General features: G+C 37.9%; 1 protein-coding gene across 3 annotated transcripts in view; it reads left to right on the top strand.

Moving 5' to 3' along the window:
• LOC127617715 (fibroblast growth factor receptor 3-like) overlaps positions 1–22,774 on the top strand; it is a 56,939-nt gene that overhangs the window by 3,446 nt on the left and 30,719 nt on the right. For 2 of the 3 annotated variants that reach the window (XM_052089783.1, XM_052089782.1), the window contains exons 2-4: positions 1,418–1,651; positions 19,517–19,777; positions 22,246–22,311. In XM_052089783.1, coding sequence (XP_051945743.1) covers positions 1,507–1,651; positions 19,517–19,777; positions 22,246–22,311 — 472 coding nt within the window. In that variant the 5' untranslated portion in view covers positions 1,418–1,506. Of the gene's footprint in view, positions 1–826; positions 864–1,417; positions 1,652–19,516; positions 19,778–22,245; positions 22,312–22,774 lie in introns of those variants that run through there. The other variant, XM_052089781.1, reaches the window with a different exon arrangement.

Below are 22,774 nucleotides of genomic sequence, written 5' to 3'. Positions count from 1 at the left end.
AGCTAGTCAGCTACCTTCCACAAAAAACAACAGGCATTAAATATTGATTTATATCGAGAGTAAATTGAAAAATATTATTATGCAAGAAGAAAAAACTTTGAATGATCTGAGAGACTAGTACAGCTAGGAAATCGTTCAGCTGGGAAATCAGTCAATTACACAGTTTACTGGTCATTATAAAAAAAACGATTTGACTGCAGCAAGCCTTGAACTATGATTGAGCATTCAGAAAGAAGTATGCCAAAGAGCCTTGTAATGTATAGGATATGGCCATTTCTATCTCTGAGAATATGTAGCGGACTAAGAGTTTGTTTCTGCATAAGGCCTCTCCCCCACTTAAGATTGTTACTGTAAGATAGTACTGCTCCAGAAACATTCTCTAAAAACACATCTATACATCGATACACACTCCAGAAATTCACTATACAGATAAACTCCACAAATATACCATTCTCTCCAACAAACAATCAGCGCTGATATACTATCATCACACACCACTATGTAATCTCCTGATCTGCGCCAGCCAGGGAAACACTAAGTTACTCAACACACAAACCCGGCTTTAGAGTTCCTTCTGTCTTCAGTATGTGCTGACCAAGAATTTAGTGTCTGCTTGTCAGGGGAAAGAAAAACAGCGCCACGCCAGCCTCAGAAGTGCGTAGGTCTCAACTGCATCTGTCCGAGAAGAATGCCACCGTTTCAAGTTAACAAACATTTTGTGTGTGTGCGTGCGTGCGTTTAAACCAAGGCTGTTAAAAAGTAACAGGAGTTCAAGTTTAAAGCAACAGAGTTCTTACATATTCTGGACTTCTTTGAGCGAAAATCTCTCAGTGGGGGTACCAAACCATACAGCCTTCAGCTCTGTATGTGTGTGCATTTTGCTAAACCTCTTTACATTCCTTTTATTTTGACTAATGTAAACTCTTTATGTGGCAAGGCGTAGCCACGCATACACTCAGAAGCCACAGTGTGTGAGGGGTGCATATGTTTTCTTTAGAGAGATAAGTGTGTTTGTGTTAGCTTAGTGAAAGACATGTTTCAGAGTAGTCTGACCAGAGAGAAGGAGATAGAGAGAGAAGAAAAAGACAGCTAGTAAGAATGCAAAAGAGAGTTTACAACGAATACCAGCCTCGTGTAAACTAGCGCAGGACTAATTATTTAAAATTGTTCCATTTTATGCAGTTGTGTGTGGTCGTCGCACTTTATTTTTTCAATTTTCAATTTTCGGAGCTTTTTATGTCAGCAAGTCATTTCAAAGAGTGGGACAAATATTTTGTCCCGTGTCAGAATAGCAGGGAACAGATCTAATGTTTATTGAAAATGTGTGACATTTTTTACTTAAAAAGTGTTTGTTTTGAGTTCATTCTCACTTAGACCTCTTTAATAATACATTTCTAAATATGCTCTTGTGTTTCAGGTGTGGAACCAGCATTGTGTTGGACGGGAGTGTGTGATTTCGTGTGTGTTGGCAGCGCTACATTGGCAGCATGTGTGGAACAGTGGAGGATGTCTGAGTCTGGTCTCCGTGGTAAGGACACTCGTCCCTGTGCCCCTCTGCCCGGGATGGTCCCGCTCTGTCTCCTCCTGTACCTTACGGCTCATATCTTCCCACCGGTGTACAGTGCCCGACTGCTGTCCGCAGAGCCCACAGGTCAGACATTACATATCACGCTGCATGGCTCTCTCTCTCTCTCTCTCTCTCTATTTTTCTGTCTCACTATGTTCCCATGGTCATAGAAAAGTGTTGGAAATAAAATATTAAAGGGATATTTCACCTAAAAATGTCAAATCTGTGATAATTTATGTTATCATAATTTTAGTTCCAAAAATCACCTATAGGCACTGATTAATCTGATATATGCTTTTGCCGATATATATAGTTCTACCTCTATCTCAGTCACCAATCACTTCCATTGCACCTTTTTTCCATAAAATCAAAGTGAATGGTGACTGAGTCTGTCATGCTGTTTAACATCTCCTTTTGTGTTCCACAAATCAAAATCATACAGGTTTGAAATATAATGAAGGTTAAGAAAAAAATGACAGAATTCTCAGTTTGGGGTGAACTATTCCTTTAAAATCATGGAAGTAGTTTTGAATGTACATGTTTGAAGCTCAGCTAAAATAAAAAACTAAAGATAAATAAAAATATTTCACTTTTTATGTTGTGCTTGTACTAATTGCTTGCAGGCTATAGTGATGTTCAATTTGTAAGCAAACAATTTTGAGTACATTATTTTTTATTCATCTGTAAAACCAATTCACAAATTGGTATGAGATTTTCATTACTGATTCATTGCTGACTGGAAAGCTCATGGAATGACTGCAAAAGTCATCAAAATGAATTATCAAAAAGTGCAGGAACCCTGTATCTGAACCCTATATCTTGAGCATTCTTTTTAAATGTGATTTGCACCTCCTATAAAATCCATAAACACTCATCAAATATTTAAACAAGCTGACTTGAGCTCACTCTGAATTCACTTACCTGTTATTACACACATCCTTTTTCTTGTCAATGCAAGCGTTCTTAAAACGTATTTATTTCAGGAGCAATCTGTGAACACTTTTACCAAGAAACACACTTTGTCTTTACCATTGATATATTATCCCCCATTTGACTTATGAGGCCCTGCAGAGTGGATTACATGACAGTAAAGTGTATGTATGAGAGGGTGTGAGTGAGAGAGAGAGAGAGAGAGAAACGACTGAATAATAGCTTATCACTCCAGGCAGAAAATGTCTAAATATTCTGCATATGTTGGCAGGTACGAGAGCTCATGTTTTGGTGTTGATAGAGGTCTAGATTGTTTGTTAAAGACAGGTTTCTTGGCTGAGTTCACCAGAGTCTCTGTATTGTTTGGATTCTGGATGGGTCTACTAAACGTGCTACAGCCAATTAGAAAATAGAAAGGAGCTTGATGCTTTCTTGGCTCATTTCTCAGCTGTGTGAGTGTGTGTTGGGAGAGATCGTCTGATTGCAGGTGGATTTGATTTCTCATCCTGATAGCAGGTAAATATTAGGTGCCACAGAGAGTATTACAGTTAATTTTCACACTTGGTCCAAAGAAAAGAATGCAGAATATCTTTAGTGAACCCACAGCTTAAACAAAGAGGAATTGTAATCAGAAAAAAAAACTGCCTTTTTACTCTTCATCCTATCCACTAAATGTACATTTCAATGTACATTTCACAGCAATTTGCCACACAAAAGTCAACAATATCTTCAAAAATTATTCTCACAGTGGCTGGAGTAGTAAAGATGCTAGTACAGAATAAAAGATAGACAGAATGTTTTCTTTCTTCTTTTTAATTGTTAAATAGTAAGGGCATTTAGTGTGGATTGGTTAAGTGCTCACGGAACAGATGTGTTTTCTAAATCCACGTCTCTATATTTTTTATGCTTCTGTTTATCTAATTCTGTCATTCTAAGTCTATGATGTGAAAAAGTTACAATCACATTTAACTAACATTCTCACTCTCAATGGGGCACGTTGAAAGTTGTGCATGGATCGCGGAGAATAGCATGAGCCTCCACATGCGGAGTCTCCGTGGTGTCATGCACAATGAGCCACGTGAAAACATGCGTGAATTGCCGGTCTCAGAAGCTGACGCAACTGAGACTCCTCCTCCGCCACCCGGATTGAGGTGAGTAACCGCGCCACCACGAGGACCTCCTAATTTGGGCTTTCCAAATTGGGAGAAAAGGGGATAAAAAAAAAGAACGAAAAATAAAAAAAAACATTTGCAGACAGACAGATGGACAACTGCATACAACTTCAATACGACTGTCTTAACATGCGGGTTGATGCTTGATCCTTTCTAAAGTGTATTAAATGTGTCCTTATCTTATGTTAAATGTCATCTTAAATGTCACTTGAAGTCTTCATTATGCTTTAATAACAATTCTATTCCAATCACCTCTGAATAAATTCTATCAATGGACTATAACCATATTTAGACTAAGAATGTGTGTGCGTGAGTTTTTTGTTGTTGTGTGTCATTAGTTGGGGATCATTCACCTCATTAATGCTCTTTGAAACCAACACCAGGTCGGCAGATGAGATATTAATGAGCAAAGAAACACTTTCTCCAAGTGTCGGGTATAGCCACCTGTTCTCTAAAGAGTAAGTCACTGTAAGAGGCTGTGCATTACAGTGATTTTTACCATACATAAGGGGTGCTCTGAAGCACAATGCAAAGCATTATTTTGGCATTTTACAACAGCTTCAAATGTGGCTTGTCCCATGACAATTTATAGTCATAACTATCTGTTTTATGAAACATACAGACACTTCACTACAGACAGCCTACCTGTAGAAGAAGCACGTACACACTTGCTGGTCTGTCAGCCTGTAGCATGGGTCTTAAATGTAATTATTATTTCCCCTGAAGGAAATTGCTCAGATACTTAAAATTGAAAAAAAGTCATAAGTGGCAAAGGTTTCTACACTTTGATTGGAGTCCACCTGTGGAAAATTCTAATGATTGTACATGATTTGGAAAGGCACACACCTGTCTAAATAAGGTCTAACAGTTGAAAATGCATATCAGAGCAAAAACCAAGCCATGAGGTCAAATGAACTGCCTGTAGAGCTCAGAGACAGGATTGTGTTGAGGCACAGATCTGGGGAAAGCTACAATGGACTATTTATCGATTTTTGTATACAGAACACTTTTTGTTTAATTTTGGCGTGACAGAGAGCAAAGACTTGTGGTTTAGTAAGTGAATCAGACATAGTTCAGCTGCTGTGTTTAATTGTGCTCATTCAGTGAAGGCTTCGTCAAACTGATTCAAAATAATAGCTTGTGAGTTGGCGAGTCGTTTGGAGAAAAGCTCTGAATGTACCAGCTCATAAGATGCATGCATTGGTTTTGAGTGCAGCAAACACATAGCAATAGAAAGGCATGCTGTTTTGCAGTTTTTTCATGGCCTCATTCAGTCTGCAAAGTGAAAACTTGGGTAAAATTACGTTTTATTAGTTGTGATGCTGGAGACTCATCTGTGAGGAAAAGCAAATCAGCGGAGCAGGAAACACTGCAAGTCCAGAATAAGCTCTATGCTGCTTTAATTATTATTGGGGTAATATAAAAGGGAGAACATGGAATTTATTAAATTAATTAACTGGAGATTATATCAATTAGTAGTAAAGAATCAAGCAACAATATTGAAACAAAAAGAGAAAACCACTCACTGCTCTGGGTTGGATAGCATTAGCAAACGTCTAAAATCGAACATTAACTCTTTGTACTTTAACTTGCAAAGTGTTAATGTTTTAGTTATTGTAAACTAAACCATTTATCTGTCCTGCTGTATCTAAAAAAAAAAGATAATCACTGGTGTAATAGGCTAAATCAACGTGAATGTGTCACTATCCTGTCACTCTGTCGGTCTGGGCTTTTGTCTGACAGGACTGTGGCATCATCGTCCCATGTCTGTCTTGTGTTTCGTTTTCTAACTTTGTGTGAGTGCACAGTTTTGGTTGTATTCCCTGCCGTGCACTCTTCGGTCTGTCTTGTTTCATGTCTGGAGTATGGTGTCTGGGTCCTGCCTTCCTGTCTGGTTTGTTTCGGTCTGTGTCATGATCCGGGCACACATGCCTGTCTATGTCCATCTGTTATTGACGTGGGTGCATCGTGCTTATGTCAACTTGGCAGCATGCACTCACGTCAGTAGTTTCTGTCTGTCTCTCGCGAACATGGGTGCGCCTTACGTGTCACTAATGTTGCGCTGCGCGCCTGGGTCGAGAGCTGTCTTCTCGTTGTGCTGAGGTTCGGTCACTTCGGTCTGAGATTTCGGGTTTGTGTGTGGCTGAACTCTCGCACAGGTGTACTGGCTTGTTTTTGTCGCTTTTTGCGTGCATTGCATGGCGTTTGTCTCACGATGTATGCTCAGGTTTAGTGTGAGAATGCGTGTGATCGCTTTGTTTGGCATTGCTACACAGTCTCTCGTCTTGTTTGTCGGTTGGCATAGGCGTATATTGACTTATTGTCTTGGCGATGTGCACTCATGCCTTTCGGGTGTTTTGTTGTCTTGTGAGATCACGTGACTTTGTTTTGTTACTGTATCGACACATGTCTCTCTGTCTTACATCATACCCCGCTACCCTGCCTCCTTGTTTGCCCATTATTAGTTTATTAGTCACACCTGCCTCTTGTTAACCTGTTGATTTAGCTCTTCCTGTTTGCTGTCCAGTGCCAGTTCGTCTTGTTTCCAGTCTGTGTGCTTATTTGTTCCAGTTGGTCAGTGTCATCAAGTTGGTCTTGTGTGTTTGGTCTTGTCTCAAGTCGGTCCTATTCTCGGTTCATTCCCCCATCCCTGCCTGGTCCAGTTGGTCCTGGGTCAAGTTCTTCTCCAGCCTGGATTATATTATTCCCCTACGGGGTAGTTTATTTTAGTTTTTTCCCCTTGTGGGAGTTTTGGTTTGTTTTTCCCTGTTTGGTTATAATAATAAATCCTTTGTTTTTTAAAACTCTGCATTTGGGTTCTGACTCTTCACTCCTGACAAGAACTTTTTTTCCTCAAATCATTCAGCAGGCTACATTGGAGTCCTCTGCGGGCCACATTTGATACCCCCGTTATAAAGGGTGTGGGTTAGGGATAGTCTATAGTAATTATCATTAGATTTAGTCCTATATAATGGTAAGTCCCCATATAGATAGCTAAGTAAACATTTGTATATTTGCATACATCATTTTCTTTTAAGATTTTTTGTGTGTTGTCTATACATTTTTGTGGCATTATATACATTATTTGTGAATGAATTATGTGACCGTGTATAATGCGGTGTTTGTATGTGTGTGTGCTGTTCTTGATTTACCGCTGCACTCCTATACCACTTCTGGCAGTCATGAACAGATGGCTGAAGTTATGTGCTGTAAGACATCCAACACACACACACACACACACAGACAGACATACACAAACAGACAGTTACACTGCTCCTTTACCACCCATGGAATGAACCCCTGCCCTGGCAATATTACTGGGTCTAAGTTCTAACGCATACACAAATAATCTCTCACACTCAATCATTCACAACAAATCAACCTTGATGTGTCAAAAGCAGTCTAATCTATTCATAACCCTCCTCTTGTTTGGGTTAGATATAGGATTTAGGTTAATACTTAGGTTTGTATATTCTGCTCTACTGTAAATATAAATGAGTTTAGGATCACCATACCCTTTTTGACTGCTGCTTTTTCTCCTGGGATGCTTATGAATAGTTAATAAAGCATTAATAAATTAATAAAGCATTAATAAATTAATAAAGCAATGTCATTTTTGACAGTGTAATGAAGCTTATACTACACACTGATCAGTTTGTAACTGAAAGTGAGCAAGTGTTTGCTTTGTTTAGCTGTGTGAGAACTTTATAAACTGTTATAATGTTACCCAGGGACAGCGAGACGTAATAATTTTTTGGTTTCAATTTTTAGCTGCTTATACTGTGTGATAGACTAAACAGTGTGTCAGATGTTTGGGGGGATCTGTTTTTGTTTATAAATTTAAGTTATAAATGGTATTGCTTTTGAATGTTGATACACTTGGATCATGTGTGTGTGTTTAATTGGGGATATTTCTGAGCAGCTGTTGCCAGTTGCTTCTGGGTATCATTGGCTGGAAGGAAGCAAGGCAGAGGATTATTAATATTCCTGCTCAGTAATACCCCATATCTCTCTCCCTCCCTCTCTCTCTCTCTCTCTCTCTCTCTCTCTCTGATAATGGCACATTTCTAATTTCTATACAAACTAAAAGACAGAGGGCATGAGGGAGGAAGGGCAGGGTCCATGGAGAGGTGACATGTCCATGGAGAGGTGACAGATCCCCCTAAACACTTGACTTGACATGTTTGTGTGTGTGTTTGTTTGCTCGGTTGTGTTATCCTGGTGAGCAATTTAAGGTCACAGAGTTGAAAGAGTAACATCTCACTCAGATCACTTGTTATTCTGTCAGTCAATGTAATTTTTCTGTTCAGACAGTTTAGACTTATTTGACAGATGTCTGACACCACAAATTGTGAACTACAACAAGTTAGAATTGTGAACGATATTTAGCTAATCAGCTGACAATTGGCTATTTTGAGATTGTGTTGGCCAATAACAATGCCCATTTGGCTGATTAAAAGTAGTTAATTCCCCTTGTGTCAGCTCCAAAATCTACCAACAGCTTAGTCAATGAATAATAAACATTTAGTAGTAGGAGTAGTGGCTAAAGCACAGGGCTGTTAATCAGAAGGTCCTCGGTTCGAACCCCACGGCCACCACCATTGTGTCCTTGAGCAAGGCACTTAACTCCAAGTTGTTCCAGGGGGATTGTCCCTGTAATAATTGCACTGTAAGTCGCTTTGGATAAAAGCGTCTGCCAAATGCATAAATGTAAATGTAAATAAGTATTTATTTAACTCCTCATTATTGACATCACTGAAAACCCACATTGGTCGACAACATTTTCTTTGAAAATGTCCAAAGGAAAATATTTTTAAATATTTTAAAATAAACTTGACTTGACTATAAATTTGATATGGAACACTGCACACCAGCAATGATACATTTACAATGCTCCACAATGGACAATGGCAAACATGAGGGTTAAATATTGGACTAGGGAGAACACATTACAATGATAACCAATGAACACACAGAACTCTAAACAAGATAATGAGACTGCAAACAAGCTAATGAAACAATGAACCAATTGGGGCAAGACACAAGAACATGGGAAACAAATGACAAGATCACATGACAATGAAACAGGAATAAACATGGCATGGAAATATTTTACCAAAATAAAAGACATGAACAAAAACACATAAAACCATGACAATCATATTCCATCACAATATACAGATCTGAAATATTGGTGGTGCTCTAACGCATTTTAGCCCTCAAATATGTGCTCGTCCATAGACATTCAGTCTGATTTTCAGTTCAAGCACCACCCTTGTTGTTTCATTGAATATCTTAGCCTCTGAGTGGACTAGACGCTCATTCTAGAAGTCATTTGAAAGCTGAGATCCTTCCCTTTGCGATTATATAATTAGTAGTCATTAGTATCATTAGAAGTCGAAAACATATTTTCTGATGATTTGTTTAGCATGCTTTTCCTTCTGGATGGTATACTCTGTTCTGGACAGCAAAGATATAACACTAGATTATTCAGCCAGGCAAGCTCACAGACCATGTAAACAATGGCTGATTTTTTAAAGAACTTCCGAAGGTAAAAGAAGATGTAAAGTTTTTAGGTATTAGGGGCTTACAGCAGCATTTCTCACAGCCTAAAAGAGACATTTGTATTTGATGACTTACAGAAATCATATTTAACTTTGTGATTCTTTGTAAAATCTTTCGAACTGTGGTATAAGGGCAACACAATTTACTGTAAAGTCACATTCCTTTCATTTGAAATATGACTTGTACATATTTATGAGCCATGTGAAGGACTTTTATTTTTATACAAATATTTCTACCCAATTACCTCTGGTGGTTAACTTAGAGAACAAAATGACTTGAATAAAAACTTGTGTTATGCTTGTGAAATATTCAGTAATTTGCAGGTATTTCTTTAGATTTAGAACATGTGTTGAATTAATTTACAAGGCGCTTCAGTGTGCATTCTTTACAGTGTTTAGGATTAGAAACTAGGCCATTTCGTCTATGGAATGACAATTAAGATGGTCCAGTCCCTGATTGCAACCTGTTTGTCTGTTTCAGTGTGTGTATGTGTGTGTGTTTGTGTATGTCTGTCTTTAAGAATGCAGATATGTGTATGTGTTTGAAAACCTTTGAATATTTATTTAGCTCAGAGATAAGGCAAGGTGTGTAGACGTATGTGTGTATGTGTGCGCTGAAAGAGTTTGGCTCAGACACTGGATGGGGCCTGAATGTTCTGAGCATCTAGCTTCCGTTACTAATTAGTGCAGTGAGGCAGGAGGGCTTGTGTATGTAGACAAAGCTTTTTGGATGCAGCAACTTTCTTAGACTTTCCTCAGGGGTCATACACTCACACACACACACACACACACACACACACACACACACACACACACACACACACACACACACACAGACACTTCAACAGGATAGAGTAAAAAAGGTAGTAACAAGTTGCAAACCCCTCTCTGCTCACCTCTCCTGTCTTAATCCTAATCACTGATCCTGTCTTTCCCTCACTCCAGCCACTCACATTCTGAGGAGGAATTTAGAATTAACTTGCTCAGCAAGATTCTTTTCAAACTGTTGCTCTACCATGACAGAAGTTGACCTGAAATAGAAAACTGACTGTACAAGAAGATTTCTAATATAATGCGGCTTACAAAGTTAGAAACTTACTTTGACCTACTGTACATGCATAGAGTATGTTTCAAGACTTGTATACACATACGCCTTCAACGCAACATAAGGGAGATAGATATTGGAGAATGAAGAGTGAAAGAGTGTGTGTGTGTGTGTGTGTGTGTGTGTGTGTGTGTGTGTGTGTGTGTGTGTGTGAGTGAGTGAGTGAGAATGTGTGTGTTGTATAGGCCTACAATCTGAAGGTCAGGTGACAGTAGGGGTTGTTGACTGAGTGCATCATGCCAAAAGACTGAAAGCAGCGGGAAACGGGAAAAGAGCAGACTGGTAAAGCTTTGGTTGGTGTGTGTGTTGCCCGTTTGCAGGTTGTGAGCTCTATGAGTAGATAGAAGTGCAGACTAATTGCTTGCTATAAATAAGCTGCCAGTATTGATTACACTGTGTCACAATATATCACCTACCTGTGTTTTCAACTCTGTCTCTCTCTCTCTCTCTCTCTCTCTCTCTCTCTCTCTCTCTCTCTCTCTCTCTCTCTCTCTCTCTCTCTGTATGTGTGTGCGTGTGTGTGTATGTGTATGTGTGTGTATGTTTCTGCTCTATGTCCTCATTCTCTTACCTGTCACTTTGTTGCAACACACAAAACAAGTGAAACTAGAGCCTGTTATGTTATGTTACACACATTTCTCGCATGTTGGCAGCTATAGGTGGGTTTTCAATCAACAATTGTATGTGCATTTTGAAATTGTGCATAAGAAATTATGAAAGGAAAATGCTTGATGTGAGAAGGAACTTTCTAAATTCCCTTATAATTTAAAGCGTGTTTAGAAAATGTGTTTAGAGACAGATGTTCAAAACATGGTTAATTACACTTATAATTAACTTATAATTAATAATCACTCTCTTTTCATTATTGTAACAATAGCATTGCAGCATCGCATAGAAGTTTGATTGCTATGAGATGTCTATTGTCTATAAATGTACCCCCTCAATAGATTTATTTTGTCAGATTAGTCATCAAGTCATTTTTATTTGTATAGTGCTTTTCACAAAACACATAGTTTCAAAGCAACTTTACAAAAAAAAAAATATATATCTATAATGTCTTACAATGATCATTGTTTAGTTTGATTATTTGGGTATTGGCTCTAACATACATGTTGTGGCTATGCCAGTAAATGATTGAAGTTGGTCATGAGAAAATTTACGAGACACTGTTTTCTGATGTGCTGTGAAAGTTGATTGCATAGTTCCAATTTTATTTCTGATTATTTAAATTTTATCAGTTAAGAAATTCATGAAGTCATTACTATTGTGCTGTGATATATTTGGTTCAATCGATGCTTTATTCCTTACCAATTTAGCCACAATACCGAATAAACACCTAGGATTGTTGGGGTTATTTTCTATGAGTTTGCTAAAATATGCTGACCTGGCAGCTTTAGTGCCTGTCTGTAACTACAAACAATATCCTTCCATGCACCGCGAAATACATCCAATTTTGTATTCTTCCACTTGAGCTCCATTTGCCGAGCCGCTCTCTTGAAAGTGTGAGTGTGAACATTGTACCATGGTGCAAGGCTTTTTTATTTCATTTTCTTTAATCGAAGGGGGAACACTATCAAGAGTGCTAGAGATGACTGTATTTATATTTTCTGTTATTTCATCAAGTTCTCCTAGACCTTTTGGCTTACTGAGAATGTGAGACAATTCTGGATGATTATTATTGAAGCCATCTTTAGTGGTAAAAATACTAGTTATACCTGAACGATAGCATTGTGTAGATTGAGTAACATTAGCTGATCACGGCATACAAGAGATGAGGCAATGATCTGAGATATCATCGCTCTGCTGTAGAATTTATATAGTATCAACATCAACTCCATAAGACAGAATTAAATCTAGCATATGATTATGGAGATGAGTTGGTCCTGTCACATTTTATCTGACTCCAAGAGAGTTGAGAATATCGATAAATGCTAATCCCAATGTGTCATTTTCATTATCTTTGTGAATGTTAAATTCACCAACAATTAAAGCTACATATCTACATTAACTACTAGATCAGATAGAAAATTAGCAAATTCACCAAGGAAACCTGAGTAAGAGGTGATCTATATACTGTAGCTATAAAGGGCAAAAGATGACAGAGATTTTTATTTATATCTGACGGTGTCATATTAAGCATTGTTAGTTCAAAAGACTTAAAATTATATCATGTCCTCTGAGTAACACCAATAACCTGAGCAGTAGATTCATTTAAACTAATATATTCATCTGGTTTTAGCCAGGTTTCAGTCAAACAGAGTGAATCCAAACTATAATCTGTAATAATTTAATTTACAATTATTGCTTTGGTAGAAAGAGATTTCATGTTTAGTAGCCCTACATTTATATGAAGTTTATCTTACATTTTTTTTGTTCTTTTTTTTCTTTCAGTTTTGACCTTAATCCATTTTTTTCTGAATAATTTAGTGAGAGTTTTGTGTTTGGTAGTTCGGGAAACAGACACAGTCTCTATATGATATCTAGGTGATACAGTCTCTATGTGTTGTAGTTTATGTAACCTATGTAATGTCTCAAGGCAGCTAGCAGACATTCGGATTAACCAGTTTGTCTGCTTCCTTACCTGGGCACCAGTTAGTCACATACTATCATTATTAAGACTATGAGACAAATTACTAGAGAGGAAAGCGTCACCATCCTGGAGGGATGGAGTCCGTCTCTCTTTAGCAGGTCAGGCCTACCCAAAAAACTCTTCCAATTGTCTGAATCCTATGCAATTCTCAGTTCAGTGACACTAATCTACTATATACCTCTTCACCATGATGAGCAGGGAGGGGGACAGAGCATATTACAGTGTCTGACATCGTTTTTGCAAGTTCACACACCTCTTTAACATTATCTCTAGTGAAGCCTGACATCATTAGTGATGATGTGAATAACAATTTTAGAAAATCTACATTTAGTATTAGCCAGCACTTGTAAATTTGATCTGATGTCAGATGCCTGAGCCCCCGAAATGCATAATCTTTTTTTGGCTTGAGTCTCTATTTCCACGTTCCTTACAATAAAATCACCAATTATTGGGGCTTTTTCAACATGATTCTCAGTGGGTGCATCACTGAGTGGAAAGAATCGGAACGGGAGAGTGATGTCGCATTGCTGAGCAAGTATGCCGCCGAGACGTCACCCAAACGCCCTGCTGCGGAGGCTGTAGAGCCGGAACCAAAGTGTGTGTGTTGCTCGCTGTTCTACCCGCATCCGAAACAGTATCTAACGGCTTCTCTTTCTCACTGACCTCCACTAGCATTTGGATGCGTGCCTCTGGCTCATTAAAATTCTCCGTCAGTCTGACTTATTCCTTACATATATCACATTTGAATCCCTCACTGCTGATTTAAGAAGCTATAGTATACATGTGGCATGTAATGCAGGAAGTAATAACATGAGCAGATTCCATGACTTACAGCAATTTTTATAATTGTTCTTGAGCGGCAAGGGTTTGAGGTCAATGTGGTGAAACACGGTGTAGAAAACAAATGCACACAGTCGAGACACAAGATGGAGACAAGCGGGAAAAGGAAAAAAAGAAAGAAAAGTGGTGAGCGCGGTATAATACACACAAAAAACCGATTCACATGGTAAAATGGCAAAGGATAAAACGATGAATGTATAATAGGGCTGAGCGATAAAACAATATCAATATTTATCACAATAAAAAAACTCCACGATATCAATGATAAGCTTTAGAGTTATTTTTTATATTTAGCCTGTGTTCTACATCTAGACATGCGTGTTGCTAAACAGTTTGGCTTTCTTATCGTATGTGTCCACTGGCACGTGTTTTCAATTCTTTCCTATGAAAGCTGAGTGGGCAAGAGATTCCCTAGCGTTGGGAATGGCTTTGTGCGGATTTCTTCGTCTTCATTGGAAACACAGCCTCAGACTCTATGAAGTTGCTATTGCCCCCGCTACGCAGGTCACCGCATTCCGGAACCAGACCCCAGATAGATTCCATCTTGACTGCAAGACATCATGATGATGGTTATACCCTCTCATCGTCTCTAGTGAGCAGCGCGACAAAACAACAGTGCCGGTGACATCATATCTGATCTTTCTGTGCTGTATTCTTCACTGATGCCCTGTCCTGGGTCGCTCCCGCTTCCTCTTTTCCCCACATCTGCGTAAACATGAGGTGCGTGTTTCCCTTTTGTGAAATTATTCAGATGTCATCATCTCTGACAAGGATGAAAGACAAAACAATTACTAGTTTGTAGTCTAGTCTTTCTCACTTTAATGAAAATAGAAAAATGGTCCATTCAGACTTTTATATTTTCAAAAGTTTCGCTCTGGAGATACATCTGAACCCCCATACAGTATCATTCCTCAGTCACATGGGCTTCTATGCACCCATACTTGGCTATCTGTATGTAAAGAAATTTGAAAATAATTTTAATCTAAAAAGAATATATATATATATATATATATATATATATATACTGTCATTATGATTCAAAATGAACAGATCATCTTATAACATTCATATACAACTGCATTCAATTGATATACTCTATAAAATATTGTAATATTTTCATATAAGATCCCTCAGACACCACTGCATTGGCTTTGTCTGTGCCCCCAATGCAGTTTTGTAAAGACTATATAGGATTTTGTTTTCTCTTCTTTTTTTGGAAATGAAAAAAAAAATTGCAAATGTGATTCAATATCGTGATAAATATCGATATCGAATGATATGAAAAAGAATATTCTGATAATATTTTTTGCCATATCGTCCATCCCTAATATAAAAGAATAATCAGGGTCCTGGGTAGCTCAGCAAGTAAAGATGCTGACTACCACATCTGGAGTCACAAGTTTGAATCCAGGGTGTGCTGACTGACTCCAGTCAGGCTTCCTAAGCAACCAATTAGCCCGGTTGCTAGGGTAGAGTCACGTTGGGTTAACATGGTCGCTATAATGTGGTTCTTGCTCTCGGTGGGGCCCGTGGTGAGTTGTACGTGGATGCCGTGGAGAATAGTGTAAGCCTCCACACTTGCTAGGTCTCCACGGTAATGTGCTCAATAAGCCATGTTATAAGACGAGCGGCTTGACTGTCTCAGATACGGAGGCAACTGAAATTCGTCCTCTGCCACCTGGATTGAGGCGAGTCACTACGACACCACAAGGACAGGGAACTGGGCATGCCAAAATTGGGGAGAAAAAATTTAAAAAGGAAGAAAAACAAGAATAAGTGATGCCAAGCCAGCTACAAACACTTGTGCAGTGTGCCATCAGCAACAGGAACAGGAGTATAGCTAAGTAAACCCACACACACTCAGCAGAATTGCAGATATTTCACACCCACACTATGTGACTGCAGTACTTCTCTTTCATATTTAAATGAGCACTCATGAAACACTTTTATATTAAATGTAAAAATGACTACTGTGTTCTGACTATTCCTATAAACACCCTTACACTCTTTCACACACACATACACACAGTGTTGACCTGTATATTTTATGAAAGCAGACAAATTTATTCCAGTAAATCTGCTATGTTGCCCATGGCAGCCAGCTTTAAATCACAGCTCAAATATTACCCTGCACAACTCTGGCGAAACACACAAAAAACCTTTCATCTTTTCTGCCTGATCAAAGGAACACTGTCCTCAATACTTGTGTGTGTGTGTGTGTGTGTGTGTGTGTGTGTGTGTGCATGCTGAATATAAAATAGTCAGTGAATCCACAGTGATTATGAAAATACATGAAGTTGATTATAGAGTGATTGTATGATTACAGGCTTTGGATGACGGCAGTGCTGTGGTCACGAATGGCAGAATATGTTTGAGCTATCAGTTATATTTACTGTACCAATGGTTCACATCCCGGATGGTTGACCAATACTTAATTCTAGCAATCTAGTTTTGTTGCATCACATTGCATTGCTTGCTAAGACCAAAAATGTATTCTACGCAATTACGCCCCCCCCCCCAAATACTTCACCGACGCACTGCAAACGTTCTTGTGTTTCTGTGGGACCTCATTACTTAAGGTGGCAAATTACCTTCACTTGTGTTACTATTTATGTAGCTAGCTTTAAACTTGTGGACTTACCTAACTTCCTCCGAATTTTTTTACTTTTGCTCCGCCACAACAGTAGATATCTTGAAAAAGAAATCTGGCCGCAGAAGAAGACAGTTTACACCAATTTACACTTTAGCACCCCTTGTGGCAATTTTGAGAAAGCGCTATGTACCTGCATTGTGTTAGGAATTTAATCTCGACACATTTTGGAATGCAATGACATGACACGAAATGGAGCTTGCATAGCTAGAAGTGTTTGCGTTCATGTACTTGTGCAAAGTACGTTTCAGGGATTAACCTAACCCTAACCCAGTCTAGACGAGATTGTAAGTGTTCATAAAAGACAAAATCTCACCTAAACTATGATCTCGAGAAGATATATTGATAAATTCTATATCATCCCTGTAAAATCTCAGTGCTTACAGTGGCTCTGTTTTCCACATGCCCTACTGAGGAAAATGGAAACACACAGTAGCCATTTACAGTATTTATTTATAACCACCTTCCCCACCACACACATTAGTGTCTTTCACTCTGCCAAGTATACGTTATCCCAATACTTGTACACAAAAAAATCTCATACACTCCCTCTTTCATAGGTTCTAGAACAGACACACACACACATACATGCGCACATAGGAGTTTATTCACTCAAGGAGCAACCATCTGATGTCAGCACTGTAGTACCTCTGGATTTGAGTGGTAGAGAGATGGAGAGGTAGAGAAATTAGTAATAGACTAGATGAAAGGTAAGAGATGAAGGTAGAAAAGGAGGATGGAGAATCAGATGTGACGGCGTCAAGAGTGAAACTCACAAGAAGTTATATGAAAGTGATCAAAGAGGCATTAGCACTTCATGTGGCCTTCAGACAGCTTCGGACAGATTGGTGTTTTTGGGCTCACATTTAAAAGTGTGTGTTCATGCACTCACATGTAGTGGGCGATCTATAATTCATACGCCTGATTCTGTATTCCACTCGAGCTCAGTCTTGTCTGCAAGCCGTCTGCGAACACACTCCTGACCTCATACACATACAAAAATACAATATATATTAAATATATCAACCTTTTGTAAGTCTGTTGCACTCTTCATAGAGATGAATGTCATTTTGAGAGAGAGAGACAGACTTTGAATAGAGAGAATGAAAGGATAGAGCAATGAAGTAAACTCTGTCATGTGAATTATTTATTTATTTATTATTATTAAATCCATGGTGATCACCGGGTTGCTGGTGTTTATTTTTCCTGGTGTGTATAGAGTGTTTAGTGTTTAGAGCTCACTTTGGAATGGGAGTGTAAAGATTTCTTTTAATTATAGATCTGTACAATACACACTGGCTTTGATCCAAAACTGGTACTAAATTGCTTGTGCAATCTATGAAATTGCGTGTGCATGTCTTGGGCATGTTGTGGGATAATTGCACCAAATGCATGCTCACCAATGCTTAAAGTGGAAGAAAAAAGTTTGTTCCTTGTTAGTATTAAACGTGATTTTTTTTTGAGGCGCAGTCGTCGTTTTTGTTCGCAACATATGTTTATTTAAAAATAAGTAAATAAACTTGGGGTTTTATAAACTAAACTGGGGCCAAACTTATTTTTCCATTTTTATCTTACCTAACATTTTTATTGTAACTAACATGTTTACATGAAAAACTAAACTGTCAATAATATGTGTTTATTTACATTAAAACATAATTTAATTACATTAAAAGAGGTATATAATTAAAATGTTCAAGTGCTGGATGTATATTCCTGGAATTTATCTGATCTGGCTGAAGAACAAATATGACCTCACACTCTCAACTAACAAATAGGCTTTGATTAACTTTGCTTTGAAAATAAAAGCATACAATGTTTTAATTGTTTATGAAAACTGAGGAAGAATATTTAGATCTGCTAAAGTCTGTATCTTTGACAATATCAACCCACATAAGAGAAAGATGGCAATCTAATGTAGATCTGTATTTTTACACAAAATAAATGTAGCTTAAAACAAGAAAAAAAGAATTATGTCTGTTTTTGCTTTTTTAATTTTTTTTATTCAACCATTCAAAGAGGGGAAAATGAGCCTTTCCTTGTCCTGCACACATTAATTTGCACGCAGGAGCCAGATACATGTGTAGATAATAATCATTAGACACCGTGAACAAACTGATTTGATGATGTTCAGGATTGTGAACTCAGACACACATCTGTATATAGATGCAACAACACTGTGTTTCTGTTCAGTGACACTTAATGAAATGATCTATCGGGTGCCACCGACCCTGCCCACTTTGATTGAGCACTGGAGAGAACTGCCACTTAGAATATTTCACCAGTTAACGCAACATACTTTGGGCATAATTTGTTAGTAGGCTATTTTTATCTTAGAATTAAGAGTTGAATGATCATCAGAAGGCCTATGATATCAGTTATGATTTCAAGTTATAAAATAACCACAAAAAAAGCAATTATGAAAAAAATATTATTATAATTATTATTTTTTTTTGTCCCATTTCACCCCAATTTGGAATTCCCAATGCGCTCTAAGTCTTCTCGACATTTAAGGAATTACAATGAATGAATTATTTCTACGACAACTTATTTTGGTGAAACTTTTAGGCAGCAATGCAAGATGGTGGACGAGCCAGCAGCAAAGTAAAAATAAATAACTTATTTATTCAATGCAAAAGAAAATTTGCAATAAAAATAGATTCATAAATATGTAAATTGACCATTTGTCCCTGTATTTTTGTGTGCTATGTATTTTTATGTAAAAAATTTTGTTTTGTGTATTTTTATATTATAGAATCTTTCCGTTAGCTTAGCAACATGCTAACCCCAGACTCTATTAAAAGTGATTGTGAGTTGTATATCCTGTGTACTTTGCATGTGGAGCACACAGATGTGCAGTTTTTTGTAGAGGGTTCTAAATCAGTTACACTTTGTAAAGTGTTCCAGATTAATCACTTATGAGTTTCTATTTTAGTTAAATCTAGGCAGTAGAAAGCAAGGTAGCCCACTAAGTTTTGGAACAAATATGTTCTCTACTACAGTATATGCAAATGATAATGATATCTATTGTTAATGATACTTGTGCACTGCACATTGCAACTTACTCCTTTAACTTGTGTCCCTCGTTCTCGTTCTTTTAGACTGGGTATCGAGTGAGGTATTTCTGGAGGACTATATGGCAGGAGTCGGGGACACTGTGGATCTCTCCTGCACTCCACGTGACTTCCTAGTCCCTATCGTGTGGCAGAAAGATGGCGACGCTGTGTCTCCTAGCAACCATACGTGGGTGGGGCAGAAAGTGCTCCGCATCATCAACGTCTCCTATGAAGACTCAGGGGTGTACTCCTGTAGACACACCCACAGCAGCATGCTGTTAAGTAACTACACCGTCAGAGTCACTGGTAAGTATCAGTCTCACCTCAAATTTGTTTTGCAATGTCTTTTAAGTAGCAGGGTATTTTTTCCTCTTCTTCATACATTAGACTTTTACCACAAGCTCAGGCATGAAAAGCATTAATTGGCCACTTGCCAGTCAAACTCGTTCCCAACAGACAAACAGGTCTTGAGACATATTACCTACAGACAGACTTTGACACTGATGATACTAGCACAATAACACATGCACAAAAGCAGAATGTTAAACAGTCTGCTTGTTGTTTAATATTCTGGGGGAAGTAACAGGACTGTTAGTGTTTTAGAGTGTGATGAGTGCCTTACCTGTATAGAAATCAGGGAATTGCAAAAATATAGCATCCACATAGAAAATATACTGTTAAATGTAGAGAAAAAATCTATATTTTAGTAATTACACTAATTCAAATGAGTCTGCAATACTTTCTAACATGTGTTGTTTGTCTGTGCATCATATATGGCCCATTGAGCTGGCAGGTAATGTTATCTTTTAGTGTACAGGCTTTAAAAGTGTCACTGGCTATGTTATATGTGATACATTTTTTGCAATGATAAATGTTTCAAACAGTAGTATACTACATTGCTATTACATGACTTTGTTACATTGCATGCTTAATGAGAGGTATCCAGTTATCATCGTGGAATTTTTTCCATTCAGTTTTGAGTAGAAATTCCTTAAGGTTTGGCAGTCCAATCTAATAATGAGCCCAAAAATGTTTTAGATGTTATAAAATAACTATAAATACTTATTTATCATATTGGAAGTCTGAAGTGTGCTAATTTATTTTAAATATATAATACATTTAGTAGGTTTCTATGCATACAGATACAAATTTCAATACGGTACAATACTGTATACTGCAGCAATAGTCAAAGTAGTTTGGTTGGAAGTATGCTATTTTGAACATAACCACACCCACACCCACACAAATGTTCATGCTGTAACAAAATAATATCATTAAACTATTAAAGAGCAAATAGAAACTTTGCATGACAAAATGCTGACTTTTGTTTTTGTGAAATGGGTGTGTGGTTGTGTTTGTAAAGTGATCTTAGGACCTGTAAATTTAGGGACACAAACTGAGCTGATTATTGACAACTAATTAGAATGTACTTATCTGGAATCACCTCATCATTTAAAGCAGATGGGAGAAGGAAGACCTAAGGGAGAGTTTTTTACGCACATGTGTTTGGTGTTAGGCCAGAGCAAATCAGCTTTCCTTCCCTCCTGTGTCTGGAGCAAAAAAATATAAAAAATGAAATGGGCACACAATCTGGACCAATTACTGCATGCCGATAAAGGTTCCACAAGACAGCAATATCCTGTTCTGCACACTTTAACACAGACCACAGCTCCCAGACTCACTGACAGGCAGCAACATACAACACAAGGAAGAGAACTTTAATCACTGAATTTCTACTGTGGTACACTAAAAGAGTTATTTGTAGAGTGTTTATGCTGTTCTTTTCCATAGAATGAGAGTAAATGGTGACTGGGGTTATCAAGCTCCAAAAATTATTTAAAAACAAATAGCTCCATAAAGTTATCAAAAGCAATCCATACGACTCTTTTGCTATATTCCAAATCTTCTGAATTTGTAATAGTTTGTAATTATGTGAAGAACAGACAGAAATTTTAATTGTTGTTCATTAAAAATCTTCAGCTCTGAAATCTCATTTGCATTCAATATATAAAAATTTACTGACGTAAGACGCGTTGTGCTGGCTTCGACATCAGTGACATCAAAAATCACTGATTTTCAAAACTCCAAAACATTTGATAAGATACAAACACAGCACCCAAAGAAGACCGTTAAGCCACACAAAAAGATGAAATTTTAACAGAAAACTGAGTGTTTTGTGCTATAAACATTCTGAAAAGCCCGCACACATACACTCAGAAAGCTTCAGTGTGCCAGTAACAGCATATCTATAGCACTAAATAGGCCTAGTGTTGGATTTCATGCACCGCTGGTATTTTAGGAGTGTGTGCCCTACAGTTTTACCTGTGTTAATGCTCAAAGAGGAGGAGCTGAAGACAGAATAATCTCTTTTCAGGGTCATAGTGCTTTTTTCCTCCTCTGAATGAGTTCATTTAGAAGCAGGGTACAGGAGTGTGTGTTTATAAATGTGTGTGTTTGCATGGAAGAGTGTGTTTTAGGGCATGTGTGTGATTGTGTGTAAAAATACAGCTGTTGTCAGAAATCTCCAGGACATTTCGCTTACTGAAACATCTGCCATCCATTAACTGCTGTGTATGTGAGCGTTTGAGAGGTGTGTGTGTGTGTGTGTGTGTGTGTGTGTGTGTGTCTGTGAATTAATTGCTTTTGATTTGTTATCAGTTTATTTTCCTCATTCTGCAGATCTTATGAATAGGTTCATTGTTCACAGAGAAAGTCCACTCTGCTGTGTGGTAATACTCTCTCTCTCTCTCTCTCTGTGTCACTGTCTCTTTTAGATTCCTTGTCCTCTGGCGATGATGAGGACTATGATGAAGATTCGGACGATGCAGGTAATGGAAATGGTGTGTTTCAGCCTCTCATTTCATTCTTTTTTTTATTTTTAATGTTCATTAAATGTATCTGTTTTGCAATAAATGCATTAATATGCTGTCTATCTCAGTTGGGGCTATAGGTTGCATCTCATTTCATCAGCTACTTTCTTACACTTGTTGCTAAAACACAAATTCTCCTGAGAGAGAAGGAGAAGATGAGAAACAATTTAATGTCTAACAGCATCATGTGAAATGTGCCGAAATAACTGAGAAAATTAAAGAGTTTCAACTAAGTGCATATATCTACAGAAATGGAGTTTCATAACAAAGTTCGAGAGGAGCATGTTTATTTAATCCGACCAATCACATCACCACAATAAGCATAAATAATCAGATGCTTATACCTTGACAAACCTACGCGACTGTTTTGGATGACACACTACTCTGCGAAAAACATTTGCCCTCATCAGATAAACTCTTCCATCGCAATCGT

Source organism: Xyrauchen texanus, chromosome 24 (genome assembly GCF_025860055.1).
Source record: "Xyrauchen texanus isolate HMW12.3.18 chromosome 24, RBS_HiC_50CHRs, whole genome shotgun sequence".
NCBI lineage: Eukaryota > Metazoa > Chordata > Actinopteri > Cypriniformes > Catostomidae > Xyrauchen > Xyrauchen texanus.
The sequence above is the reverse complement of the archived record's forward strand: the minus strand, read 5'-3'. Positions and strand labels throughout refer to the sequence as shown.